Genomic DNA, 14,536 nt, shown 5'->3' on the forward strand with positions numbered 1-14,536 from the left:
TCGCGGATACCTCCTCTTATTTACCCCTCGATCGTGACCCCACTAAGGAGCACCAGGCCATTGTCTCCCACACCATCACCGACTTTATCCGCTCAGAGGATCTCCCATCCACTGCTACCAACCTTATAGTTCCCACACCTCACACTTCCCGTTTCTACCTCCTACCCAAGATCCACAAACCTGCCTGCCCTGGCAGACCTATTGTCTCAGCTTGCTTCTGCCCCACTGAACTCGTTTCTGCATACCTCGACACGGTTTTATCCCCCCATTGTTCAATCCCTTCCTACCTATGTTCGTGACACTTCTCACGCTCTTAAACTTTTCGACGATTTTAAGTTCCCTGGCCCCCACCGCTTTATTTTCACCATGGATGTCCAGTCCCTATATACTTCCATCCCCCATCAGCAAGGTCTCAAAGCTCTCAGCTTTTTGGATTCCAGACCTAATCAGTTCCCCTCTACCACCACTCTGCTCCATCTAGTGGAATTAGTCCTTACTCTTAATAATTTCTCCTTTGGCTCCTCCCACTTTCTCCAAACTAAAGGTGTAGCTATGGACACCCGTATGGGTCCTAACTATGCCTGCCTTTTTGTTGGCTTTGTGGAACAATCTATGTTCCGTACCTATTCTGGTATCTGTCCCCCACTTTTCCTTCGCTTCATCGACGACTGCATTGGCGCTGCTTCCTGCACGCATGCTGAGCTCGTTGACTTCTATTCCTCTTCTCACCCTGTCTCATGCAAAAATGCCGTCCCCTTCTCGCAATTCCTGCGTCTCCGCCGCATCTGCTCTCAGGATGAGGCTTTTCATTCCAGGATGAAGGAGATGTCCTCCTTTTTTAAAGAAAGGGGCTTCCCTTCCTCCACCATCAACTCTGCTCTCAAATGCATCTCCCCCATTTCACGCACCTCTGCTCTCACTCCATCCTCCCGCCACCCCACTAAGAATAGGGTTCCCCTGGTCCTCACCTACCACCCCACCAGCCTCTGGGTCCAACATATTATTCTCCGTAACTTCCGCCACCTCCAACGGGATCCCACCACTAAGCACATCTTCCCCCCCCCCCGCTTTCTGCAGGGATCGCTCCCTATGCGACTCCCTTGTCCATTCGTCCCCCCTCCCCCATCCCTCCCCACTGATCTCCCTCCTGGCACTTATCCTTGTAAGCGGAACAAGTGCTGCACATGCCCTTACACTTCCTCCCTTACCACCATTCAGGGCCCCAGACAGTCCTTCCAGGTGAGGCGACACTTCATCTGTGAGTCGGCTGGGGTGATATACTGCGTCCGGTGCTCCTGATATGACCTTCTATATATTGGCGAGACCCGACGCAGAGTGGGAGACCGCTTTGCTGAACACCTACGCTCTGTCCGCCAGAGAAAGCAGGATCTCCCAGTGGCCACACATTTCAATTCCACATCCCATTCCCATTCTGACATGTCTATCCACGGCCTCCTCTACTGTAAAGATGAAGCCACACTCAGGTTGGAAGAACAACACCTTATATTCCGTCTGGGTAGCCTCCAACCTGATGGCATGAACATTGACTTCTCTAACTTCCGCTAATGCCCCACCTCCCCCTCGTACCCCATCCGTTATTTATTTTTATACACACACTCTTTCTCTCACTCTCCTTTTTCTCCCTCTGTCCCTCTGTCTCCCCCCCTCCCCACCCGTCTTTCTCCCTGGGCCTCCTGTCCCATGATCCTCTCATATCCCCTTTGCCAATCACCTGTCCAGCTCTTGGCTCCATCCCTCCCCCTCCTGTCTTCTCCTATCATTTTGGATCTCCCCCTCCCCCTCCCACTTTCAGATCTCTTACTAACTCTTCCTTCAGTTAGTCCTGATGAAGGGTCTCGGCCTGAAACATCGACTGTACCTCTTCCTAGAGATGCTGCCTGGCCTGCTGCGTTCACCAGCAACTTTGATGTGTGTTGCTTGAAATCCCAGCATCTGAAGAATTCCTGTTGTTGTAATTTTACCTTGCTCGCTTCTTACAGATGGTGTCACATCTGCGATTTTCCAGTCCTTTTGGTCCCTCTCTCTTTCCATAGATTATAGAAAGATCACTGCTACTGCCTCCAGAATCTCTTAACTAGCTCTTTCACAACTTTGGGGTGCAGTACATCTGATCTAAGTGATTTATCCACCTTCAGGCCTGTCAACTTCCCCAGCACCTTCTAAATAAGTAGCTACTATATTTGACTCTTCCCTCCCCCCAACTCTCTTGAATTTCTGATCTAATATACTGCTGTTTATTATTTAATGCTGTTTTTGTTTATAGATTCCAGATTCTCTGCTCAGAGAGAGGGACAAAATTGCAAAATGGAATGGCATTCCACATCTAGTGCAGAAATTGTATGAAAACAGCCAACCTAACAATGATGGCCTCTTGCTGTGCCAAGGGATCTTAAAGGTAAGATGTAAAAACTAGTGTAAAGAGAACACTACAAAGCTCTGAAATAAAATCCAGCATATGCTCAATACTTCCTGTCAGCATCTGTAGAGAGATAAGTGGTTAACTTTTCATCAGAATAGGGTTCCTATTGAAGTATCTGTATAAATGCCTTTTTAAATTAGTAATTGTACGGGATCTCCTTTAAAACTCGTACCTCTTAAAACTTCAACCTCTTGTTTCTGATACCCTCTAACCTGGGAAAAACATTTTGCCTCTAATAGTTCTGTTAGGTCATCCCTCAACATCCTTTGTTTCAGGGAAAATATACCCAGTTTATACACTATCTTTCCTTTAATCCAGGTAACATCCTAGTAAATCCTTTTTGTACTCTCTCCAATGCAATCACAATAATATAGTGGGCAGAACTGCAGAGTATGGTCCAACTATTGTTTTGTAAAATTACAACATAATATCCCAACTCTTTATCCCTAGCCCTGATATCTAGTGGTAAATAAGTTGTATGCTACCTTAATCAATCTATCGACCTGTATTGACATTGACTAGTGAACTATGGACTTGGATTCCTAGGTCTCTGTTCATCAATATTCCTAGTGCCTGATCAGACTACCAAGAGAAGTGATGCAAACAAATACAAATCATGTTGCAGAGGCATCTAGACAGATACGGGATAGGGGGATGAGGACCATGTGCAGTAAAATGGGATTAATTTAAACTGGCATTATGGTCGGCACAGATACTCTAGGCCGAAGGCTCTGTTCCTACACTGTGCTGTCATATGCCTTAACCTTCTTGACCAGCTTACTATACAGCAGCTTGTGAAATACCTTTCTAAAGTTCACATAGATAAATATCAGTCTCCTTGGTTATCTCTAAGAAAAAACTCAATCAAGTTAGTGATACAGGAATTCATTACTCCTCTTCCCCCATCCCCAAGGCTATATTGGCTATCCCTGGTCATGTCTTTCCAAATTAATTATTGTCACTTCAGATTATTTTCAGTAATTTCTCCATGAATAACACAAGGCTGACTGGCTTCTTGTTATCTGCCTCATCTCTGCTGCCCTTCTTCAATAAAGGAAGAGCGGTTAGCTGACTTCCAACCTTTTGATATCTTGCCGTTGGCTAATAAAGGTGCAAAAATTTTTGTCAGGCCCCCCAACAGTCTCCTCATTTCCCATAGTATTCTGGAAAGAATTTTATCCCAACCTGGCTACTTATTAACCCTTGTACACTGCAAAACACCTGTATCTTCGCTGCCTTAATGCCATAACAGTGGTTGAGATAATCACTGTACCCCTCCTTGAATTTAATTTCCTGAGTTAAAACGGATAAGAAACATACATTTTAGACCTCGTCTGTGTTCTATTGCCTGGCTCCACACACAGAATCAAAGTTCAAAATAAGTTTATTATCAAAGTATGTATATGTCACCAGATGCTACTTTGATCATTTTGTGCAGGTATTGACAGTAAAACAAATAAATAAAAATATAATTAGTAAAAGAGTAGATACAAAGGCTGACAATCAACCAATGTGCAAAGCTCTGTCAGAGGTTTTAAACGACATGTTAAATCTGCACAAACTTGTAAGAAAGTAGAAGCACTGCAGTGCCTTCTTTGTAATGGCACTTGTGTGTTGGTCCCAGGACGGGTCCTCTGGAATGTTAACAACCAGGAATTTAGTTACTGACCCTCGCCTCCCCCAATCCCCTAATGAGGACTGACTTATCAACCTTTCTCCTGTTGTAAATCAACTCTTTGGTTTTGCTGACATTGAGTGAGAGGTTGTTGTTATGGCACCATTCAGCCAAATTTTCAGTCTCCCTCCGATATGTCAATTCATCACCACCTTTAATTCAGCCAACAACAGTGGTGTCATCAGCAAACTTAAACATGGTATTGGAGCTGTACTTAGCCTCACAGTCATAGGTATATATGAGCACCCAGCCTCATGATGCACCTATGCCCTTGAGATTGTGTGGAAAATATTGTTCATAATCCATACTAACAGGCCTGCAAGTGAGTAAATTGAGGCTTAGGTCTTTGAGCTTAGTGATTACTTTCAAGGGGGTGATATTGTTGATGCTGGGCTGTAGTCAATGAAGAGCATCATGCATCCATGATGTATGCATCTTCACTATACAGATATTCCAAAGCTAAGTGAAGAGCCAAGGAAATTACTCTTTTAGTCCCTGAGAGAATTCACACTTCCCCAAAGCACCTTCTTGTTTTTAGTAATGACTTGGTGCTCTCCTTAATCCATCTGTCAACGATATTTCTTGAGCTTATGTTATCATTTTCCAAAATTAAATTTTCTCCATTATGGTCACTGTTCCCAAAGGCTCCTCATTTGCCCATCTTCGTTCTGTAATACCAGGTCAGGTACAGCCCCTTCTCTTGTAGTACTCTACATTGTTTTGAAAAACCCCTCATTTGCAATTTATGAATTCCATCTCACTAAGTCTTTTACATAAGGGAATTTCAGTCAATACTGGGAAAGTCAAAATCCCCATTACTAATACCCTATTGTTTTTACATCTTACTGCAATTTGCCTACATATTTATTCTAATTTCTTCTGACTACGGGGAGGCCTTCAGCATAATCAATGATTACCTCTTTCTTATTTCTAAGCGTATAGCCTGATTAACCGATTCCTCTCGACGCACTACTGTGATGCTCTCTCTAATCAGCAGTGTAACTCCTCCCCCTTTCCTTCAACCCCTACCACTCCTGAAACTTTTATACTACCTGTACTGCCCTTCATTCAATTGTAATAGTATTGTAATTCTAATGTAGACCATATAGGATATAGGAGCAGTACTTGGCCATTTAGCTCATTGTATCTACTGCGCAACTTCATTCTGGCAGGTCTGTTTTCCTGGTTTAAGGCGATGTACTGAAATATTTTCAGGTTTACCCCTCCAATCTATCTTTTCTCTCCATTCCAAACGCGGAACAGGGCATCGTAAGGGGGACTAAGGGGACTCCATGGTAGGAACAGGTGCAAAGACCAGAAGACCATAAAATAGAGGAACAAAATTAGGTTATTTGGCCCATTGAATCTGCTGTGCCATTTCGTCGTGGATGATCCAGTTTTTCTCTCAACTCAAAATCTCCTGCCTTCTCCCTATATTCCTTCATACCCTGACCAGTCAAGACTCTATCAACCAGTGCCTTAAATATACATAAAAACTTGGCCTGTACAGCTGCCTGTGGCAGCAAATTCCACAGATTCACCATTTTCTGGCTAAAGAAATTCCTCATTGCCTGGTTGACAGTGTTGTTGAGAAGGCGTATGGTGTATTTGTCTGCATGAACCGTGGAATTGAGTTCAAGAGCCATGAGGTGATGATACAGCTATAGTAAGACCTTGGTCAGACCCCACTTGGAGTATTATGTTCAGTTCTGGTCACCTTGCTACAGGAAGGATGTGGGATACAGCGACAGAGAGCGGAGGAGACTTACAAGGATGTTGCCTGGATTAGAGGGTGTACCTTATGAGAATAGGTTGGATGTACTTGGCCTTCTTTCCTTGGAGCGACAGAGGATGAGTGGTGACCTGATAGAGGTGTATAAGATAATGAAGGGCATTGATCATGTGGATAGGCAGAGGCTTTTCTCCCAGGGCTGAAGTGGCTAACACAAGGGGACATAGTTTTAAGGTGCTTGGAAATGGGTACCCAGGGGATGTCAGGGATAAGTTTTTCACAGAGAGCGGTGGGTATGTGGAATGCACTGCCGATGGCGGTGTTGGAAGCGGATAAATTAGGGTCTTTTAAGAGCCTCTTAAATAGGTACATGAAAAGTAGCTTAGAAGAATAGAGGACAATGTGCTAGGCAGTTTCTAGAGTTGGTTACAAGGTCGGCGCAACATTGTGGACCGAAGAGCCTGTAATGTGCTGTAAATTTCTATGTTCTAAATGGCTGCCTCCTCTGGTCTCAGACTCTTCCACCATAGGAAACATCCCCTCCACATCACGCTATCAGGGCCTTTCACCATTTGATAGGTTTCAATGGGGCCACCCCTCATTCTTCTGAATTCCAGTGAATATAGGCCCAGAGCCATCAAACACTTCATATGACAAGCCACTCAATCCTGGAATCATTTTTGTGAACCTCCTTTGAAACCCCTCCAGTTTCAGCACATCCTTTTTTAGATGAGGGTCCAAACCTCCCAAGAGAGGCCCCACCAGTGCTATATAAAGTTTCAGCATTACAGCCTTGCCTTTATATTCTATCATCCTGAAATGAATGCTAACATTACGTTTGCCTTCCTCACTACAGACTCAACGTGCAAATTAACCTTTAAGGAATCCTGCACAAGGACTCCCAATTCCCTTTGCATATCAATTTTTTTGAATTTTCTCTCCATTTAGAAAATGTCAGTCCTTTCATTTCTTCTACCGAAGTGCATGATCATTCACTTCCTGACACTGTATTCTATCTGCCACGTCTTTGCCCATTCTCCTAATACAAGTCCTTCTGTAGCCTCGCTATTTTCTCAAAACTACCTGTCCCTCCACCTATCTTCATATTATCTGCAAACTTTGCAACAAGCCATCAATTCCATCATGTAAATCGTTGACATAAAACATAAAAGAAGCATTCCCAACACAGACCCTTGTGGAACACCATGTATCACCAGCAGCCAAGCAGAAAAGGCTCCCTTTATTCCCACTCTTTGCCTCCTGCCAATCAGCCACTGCTTTATCTATGCTGGAATCTTTCCTGTAATACCATAGGCTCATAGCTTGTTCAGCGGCCTCATTTGTGGCACCTTGTCAAAAGCCTTCTGAAAATCTAAGTACACAATATCAACCAATTGTCTATCCTGCTTGTTATTTCTTCAAAGAATTCCTACAGATTTGTTAGGTTTCTTTCTAAAAAGTAGGCAACCCTTTCTTTTTTTCTACCGAAGTGCATGACAATGCACTTCCCAACACTGTATTCCATCTGCCATTTCTTTGAACATTCCCCAAATTTATCTATGTCCTTCTGTAGCCCCTCTGCTCCCTCAAAAGTACCTGACTCTCGAAATATCTTCATATTGTCAGTAAACTTTGCAACTAAGCTTTCAATTCCACTATCCAAATCATTTTGAAATGTAACATAAAAATAATTGGGCCTGACACAGACCCCTGTTGTACACCACTAGTCACCAGCAACTAGCCAGAAAGGGATCCCTTTATGCCAATCAGCCACAGCTTTATCCATGCTAGAATCTTTCCTGTAATATCTTGGGATTGTAGCTTATTAAGTAGCTCATTTGTGGTACCTTGTCAAAGGCCTTCTGAAAATCTTAAGTACACAACATCAAGCGATTCTCCTTTGTCCGGCCTGCTTGTTTTTTCTTCAAAGAATTCTGACAGATTTGTCAGGCATGATTTTCCCTTGAGGAAACCATGCTGACTTGAGCCTGTTTCATCAAGTACCTCCAAGTGCCCTGCGACCGCATCAATGATCGACTCCAATATCTTCCCAACCATTGAGGTCAGACTAACTGGCCTATAGTTTCCTTTCTTCTGCCTCTCTTCCTTCTTGAAGAGTGAAGTGACATTTGCAATTTTCCAGTCTTCTGGAACCATTCCAGAATTTAGTGATTCTTGAAAGATCATTACTAGTGCCTCCACGATGTCTTCAGCCATCTCTTTCAGAACTCCAGGGTGTACATATCTACCTTCAGACGTTCAGTTTCCCAAGAACAATCTGCCCAGTTAAGGTAACTTCACACACTTCATGCTGTCTGACACCTGGAATTTCCAACATACTACTGATGTAGAAACATGGAAAGCTCAGTACAGGAAGACATAGAGGGGTGGTCTACAGAGTTTCTGTGGGTGAAAGTAAGGAATAGGAAGGGGTCAATAACTCTCCTGGGTGTTTTTTATAGACCACCCAATAGTAATGGACATGGCGAAGCAGATAGACAGATTCTGGAAAAGATTGTTGTGGTGGGAGATTTTAATTTCCCCAATATTGATTGGCATCTCCTGAGAGTGAGGGGCTTAGATGGAGTGGAGTTTGTTAGGTGTGTTCAGGAAGGTTTCTTGACACAATATGTAGATAAGCCTACAAGAGGAGAGGAATTACTTGATCTGGTATTTGGAAATGAACCTGGTCAGGTGTCGGGTCTCTCAGTGGAGGAGCATTATTGAAAGAGTAATCACAATTCTATCTTGTTTACCATAGCATTGCAGAGGGATAGGAACAGATAAGTTAGGGAAACGGTTAATTGGAGTAAGGGGAAATATGAGGCTATTAGGCAGGAACTTGGAAGCATAAATTGGAAACATGTTCTCAGGGAAACGTACGGAAGAAATGTGGCAAATGTTCAGGGGATATTTGCGTGGGGTTCTGCGTAAACACGTTCCAATGAAACGAAAAGGATGGTAGGGTACAGGAACCGTGGTGTACAAAGGCTGTTTCAAATCTAGTCAAGAAGAAAAGAAGAGCTTAGGAAAGGCTCAAAAAACTAGGGAATGCTAGGGATCCAGAAGATTATAAGGCCAGCAGGAAGGAGCTTAAGGACGAAATTACGACAGCCAGAAGGGGCCATGAGAAGGCCTTGGCAGACAGGATTAAGGAAAACTCTAAGGCATTCTACAAGTTTGTGAAGAGCAAGACGATAAGACGTGAGAGAATAGGACCAATCAAGTGTGACAGTGGAAAAATGTGCATGGAACCGGAGGAGATGGCAGAGGTACTTAGTGAATACTGAAGCAAAGTATTCATTACAGAAAAGGATCTTGGTGATTGTAGGGATGACTTGTACTGGACTGAAAAGCTTGAGTATGCAGATATTAAGGAAGAGGATGTGCTGGAAATTTTGGAAAACATCAAGTTGGATAAGTCACCGGGACCAGACGAAATGTACCCCAGGCTACTGTGGGAAGCGAGGGAGGGTATTGCTGAGCCTCTGGCGATTATCTTTGCATTATCAATGAGGATGGAAGAGGTTCTGGAGGACTGTAGAGTTGCGGATATAGTTCCCTTATTCATAAAAGGGAGTAGAGATAGCCCAGAAGATTATAGACCTGTGAGTCTTACTTCAATTGTTGGTAAGTTGATGGAGAAGATGGTGACAGACATGATTAATGAACATTTGGATTAATGAACATTTGGAGAGGCATACACGATGAAATCTGCAGATGAGGGAAATTCAAGCAACACACATCAAAGTTGCTGGTGAACTCAGCAGGCCAGGCAGCATCTCTAGGAAGAAGTACAGTCGATGTTTCGGGCCGAGACCCTTCGTCAGGACTAACTGAAAGAAGAGCTAGTAAGGGATTTGAAAGGGGGAGGGGGAGATCCAAAATGATAGGAGAAGACAGGAGGGGGAGGGATGGAGCCAAGAGCTGGACAGTTGATTGGCAAAAGGGATATGAGAGGATCATGGGATAGGAGGCCAAGGGAGAAAGAAAAGGGGGGGGAACCCAGAGGATGGGTAAGGGGTATAGTGAAAGGGACAGAGGGAGAAAAAGGATGTGTGTATATAAATAAATAACGGATGGGGTACGAGGGGGAGGTGGGGCATTAGCGGAAGTTTGAGAAGTCAATGTTCCATGCCATCAGGTTGGAGGCTACCCAGACGGAATATGAGATGGTGTTCCTCCAACCTGGATAGAGCTCTTGAAGATAGCGGAATCAAAGGTTATGGGGATAAGGCAGGAACTGGATACTGATTGTGGATGATCAGCCATGATCACAGTTAATGGCAGTGCTGGCTTGAAGGGTCGAATGACCTACTCCTGCACCTATTGTCTATTGTCTGTTGATGCTTTCCAAAAGCTCCAGCACATCTTCCTCTTAATGTCTATGTGCTCAAGCTTTTCAGTCCACTCTTAAGTCATCCCTACAATCGCCAAGGTCCTTTTCCGTAGTGAATACTGAAGCACAGTACTCATTAAGTACCTCCGCTATCTCCTCCAGTTCCATACACTTTTCCACTATCACTCTTGATTGGACCTAATCTCTCACATCTCATCTTCTTGCTCTTCACATACTCGTGAAATGCCTTGAGGTTTTCATAATTGTGCTCACCAAGGCCTTCTCATGGCCCCTTCTGGCTCTCCTAATTTCATTCTTAATAAGCTCCTTCCTGCTCACCTTATCATTTTCTAGATCTCTATCACTACCAAGTTTTTCGAATCTTTCGTAAACTTTACTTTTTGACTAGATTTTCAACAGCCGTTGTACACCATGGTTCCTGTACCCTAGCATCCTTTCTCTGTCTCATTGGAACATATCTATGCAGAACACCACACAGACATCCCTTGAACATTTGCCACATTTCTGCTGTAGATTTCCCTGATGACATCTGTTTCCAATTTATGCTTCCAAGTTCCTGCCTGATAGCTTCATATTTCCCCTTGCTCCAATTAAACACTTTCCTAACTTGTCTGTTACTATCGCTCTCCAATGCTATGGTAAAGGAGATAGAATTGTGATCACTATCTCCAAAATGCTCTCCCACTGAGAGACCTGACGCCTGACCGGGTTCAGTTCCCAATACCAGATCAAGTACAGCCTCTCCTCTCGTAGGCTTATCTACATACTGTGTTAGGAAACCTTCCTGAACACAGCTAACAAACTGCACCACATCTAAACCCCTCACTCTAGAGAGATGCCAATATTGGGGAAATTAAAATCTCCCACCATGACAACCCAATTATTATTGCGTCCTTTCAGAATCTGTCTCCCTATCTGCTCCTCAATGTGGCTGTTACTATTGGATGGTCTATAAAGAAACATCCATTAGAGTCATTGAACCCTTCCTGTTCCTAACTTCCACCCACAAAGACTCAGTAGACAATCTTTCCATGACTTCCTCCTTTTCTGCAGCCTTGATCTCTGATCAGCAGTGCCATACCCCCACCCCTTTTGCCTCCCTCCCTCTCCTTTCTGAAACATGACACTCAGTAGCCATTCCTGTCCCTGAGCCATCCAAGTCCCTGTAATGGCCACAGCATCGTAGCTCCAAGTACTGGTCTACGCCCTAAGCTCACCTGCTTTGTTCATGATACTCCTTGCATTAAAATAGGCACATATCAAACCATCAGTGCCTATCCTCTCTCTCACACTGTATACAAGCTTTCTCGAGCTGTGAGCCAACCGCCCCTTCCTCTGTCTCTTCAGTTTGGTTCCCTCCGCCCAGCAATTCTAGTTTAACCTTTTCCAATAGCCTTAGCAAACCTCCCTGCCAGGATATTGGTTCACCTCGGATTCAAGTGCAAACCGTCCTTTTTGTACTGGTCACGCCTGCTCCTAAAGAGGTCCCAATGATCCAGAAATCTGAATCCCTGCCTCCTGCTCCAATCCCTCAGCCACGCATTTATCCTCCACCTCACTCTATTCCTATCCTCACTGTGGCGTGGCACAGGCAATAATCCCGAGATTACTACCTTTTGAGGTCCTGCTTCTCAACTTGCTTCCTAACATTGTAGTCTGTTTTCATGACCTCTCTTTTCCTACCTTTGTCGTTGGTACCAATATGTACCACAATCTCTGGCTGTTCACCTTCCCACTTCAGGATATTGTGGACACGATCAGAAACATCCCGGACCCTGGCACCTGGGAGGGAAACTACCGTCTGTGTTTCTTTCCTGCATCCACAGAATCGCCTGTCTGGCTCCCTAACTATAGAGCGCCCTATCACTGCTGCCATCCTCTTCCTTTCTTTACCCTTTCGAGCCACAGGGCCAGACTGTGCCAGAGTCGCGGCCACTGGTGCTTCCTCCAGGTTGGTTGTCGTTCCCCCTCCCCCCTCCAACAGTACTCAAATAGGAGTACTTATTGTTAAGGGGGCAGCCACAGGGATACTCTCTCATTTCTGACTCTTGCCCTTCGCTCTCCTGACTGTTACTCACTTATCTGTCTCCCGAGGCCCCAGTGTGACTACTTGCCTATACCTCCTCCTTTCACCACCTCACTTTCCCTGACCAGAGGAAGGTCATCGAGCTGCATCTCCAGTTCCCTAACCCGGTCCCTCAGGAGCTTCAGCTCAATGCACCTGATGCAGATGTGGCCTTCTGGGAGGCTCTGAGTCTCCCGGACATCCCATATCCGACACCCAGTATAGAACATCGGCTTCACAGACATACTTCCTGTTCCTATTCTTCACAAGTAAATTACCTAGCCTTGACCTGTTTAACTGCCAAAGCCCTCCTACTCTGAATCCCTCTACTCTGTCACCCGCTCTATAAAGCTGTCTTCTCTTAAAATTCTTCCCGCCGATCTAACTCGCTGACGTCCACACACCTGTGCAATTATTCCTGATGTCTTCCACAGCAAAGACTGATGCAATATGCTTATTCAGTACATCTGCCATTTCCTTGTCCCACATTACTATTTCTCCAGCGCCATTTTCCAGCGGTCCGATATCCACTGTCGCGTCTTTTACACTTCAGTGTATCTGAAGAAACTTTGTGGTATCCTCTTTAATATTGTTGAGTAGCTTTCTTTCATATTCCATCTTTACCTTGATGACTTTTCAGTTGCCTTTTGTTGGTTTTTAAAGCTTCCCAATCCTCTCACCCCACTAATATTTACTTTATGATATATGCCGTCTCTTTGGCTTTTATCTTGGCCTAAACTTGCTAGGCGTGATTCTGTTACCTTTCTATAGAATAGTCTTTGGAATGTTCATATCCCATGCCTTCCAAGTTGTTTCCCGAAATTCTAGCCATTACTCCTCTGCTCTGATCGCTGCCAGTGTTCTTTTCTAATCAATTCTGGCTAGCTCCTCTCTCATGACTCTGTAATTCCCTTTATTCCACTGTAATGCTGATGTATCTGACCTTAGCTTCTCCTTCTCAAATTTCAGGGTGGATTCGATCATGATCACTTGCCCCAAAGTGATTTTTTACCTGAAGCTCTCTAATCATTTCTGGTTCATTGCATAGCACTCAGTCCAAAATAGCCGACCCTCTGGTGGGCTCAATTGCAAGCTGCTCTAAAAAGCCATATCATAGGCACTATGGAAATTCCCCCTCCTATAATCCAGCAGCAACCTGATTTTCCCAATCTACCAGTCTATTGAAGTCCCCCATGACTATTGTAAAATTGCCCTTTTGGCAAGCATTTTCTATCTCCCGTTGTAATTTGCCGGTCACATGCTCACTACTGTTTGGGGAACTGTATATAACTTTCATCAGCGTCTTTTTACCCTTGCAGTTCCTTGTCTCGATCCGCAATGATTCGACACCTTCCATCCCTATGTCACCTCTTTCTAATTCGTTTTCATTTTTTAATCAACAGAGCACCACCTTCCCTTCCTATCATTTCGGTATAATGAGTACCATTGGACCATAAGACCATAAAACATCGGAGCAGAATTAGGCCATTTAGCCCATCGAATCTGCTCTGCCATTCCATCATGGCTGATCCCGGAATTCACTCAACCCCACACACTTGTCTTCTCACCATTTCCTTTGATGCCCTGACTGATCAATAAACTATCAGCTTCCACCTTCAATATACCCATGTACTTGGCCTCCACTGCAGTCTGCGGCAGAGCATTCCACAGATTCACTACTCTCGGGCCTTATTACCTCTGTTCTAAAAGGTCACCCCTCAATTTGAGACTGTGCCCTCTAGCTCTGGATACCCCCACCACGGGAGACATCCTTTCCACATCCACCCTGTGTAATCCTTTCAATATTTTGTAGCTTTCAGTGAGATCCCTCCTCACTCTTCTAAGTTTTAGTGAGTACAGGTCAAAGCTGCAAAGTGCTCCTTATATGTTAACCCCTTCATTCCTGGAATCCTCCTCGTGAACCTCCCCTGCACTCTCTCCATTGACAACAGATCCTTTCTGATATAAGGTACCCAAAACTGTTGTCGGGTTGCACAGTGTCTAGTGTCTGATAAAGGCTCAGCATTATTTCATTGCTTTTATATTCTATTCCTCTTGAAATAAATGTCATCATTGCATTTGCCTCCTTTACCACAGACTCGACCTGTAAATTAACCTTCTGGGAGTCTTACATGAGGACTTCCAAGTCCCTCTGCACCTCTGATGTTTGAACCTTCTCCCCATTCAGATAATAGTCCACACTATTGTTCCTTTTACCAGAATGCATTATCGTACATTTCCCAACACTGTATTCCATCTGCCAC

The 14,536-nt window shown here is 44.3% G+C and overlaps 1 protein-coding gene across 1 annotated transcript in view; it reads left to right on the forward strand.

The window, feature by feature from the left end:
- The window catches only part of LOC134342615 (short transient receptor potential channel 4-associated protein-like), a 189,637-nt gene that overhangs the window by 43,841 nt on the left and 131,260 nt on the right, over positions 1 to 14,536 (forward strand). Inside the window, exon 2 of the mRNA XM_063040948.1 lies at positions 2,285 to 2,416. Within this exon, the coding sequence (XP_062897018.1) occupies positions 2,285 to 2,416 (132 nt within the window). The remainder of the gene's footprint in view (positions 1 to 2,284; positions 2,417 to 14,536) is intronic.

The sequence above is a fragment of the Mobula hypostoma genome, chromosome 2, assembly GCF_963921235.1.
Source record: "Mobula hypostoma chromosome 2, sMobHyp1.1, whole genome shotgun sequence".
NCBI classification, from domain to species: domain Eukaryota; kingdom Metazoa; phylum Chordata; class Chondrichthyes; order Myliobatiformes; family Myliobatidae; genus Mobula; species Mobula hypostoma.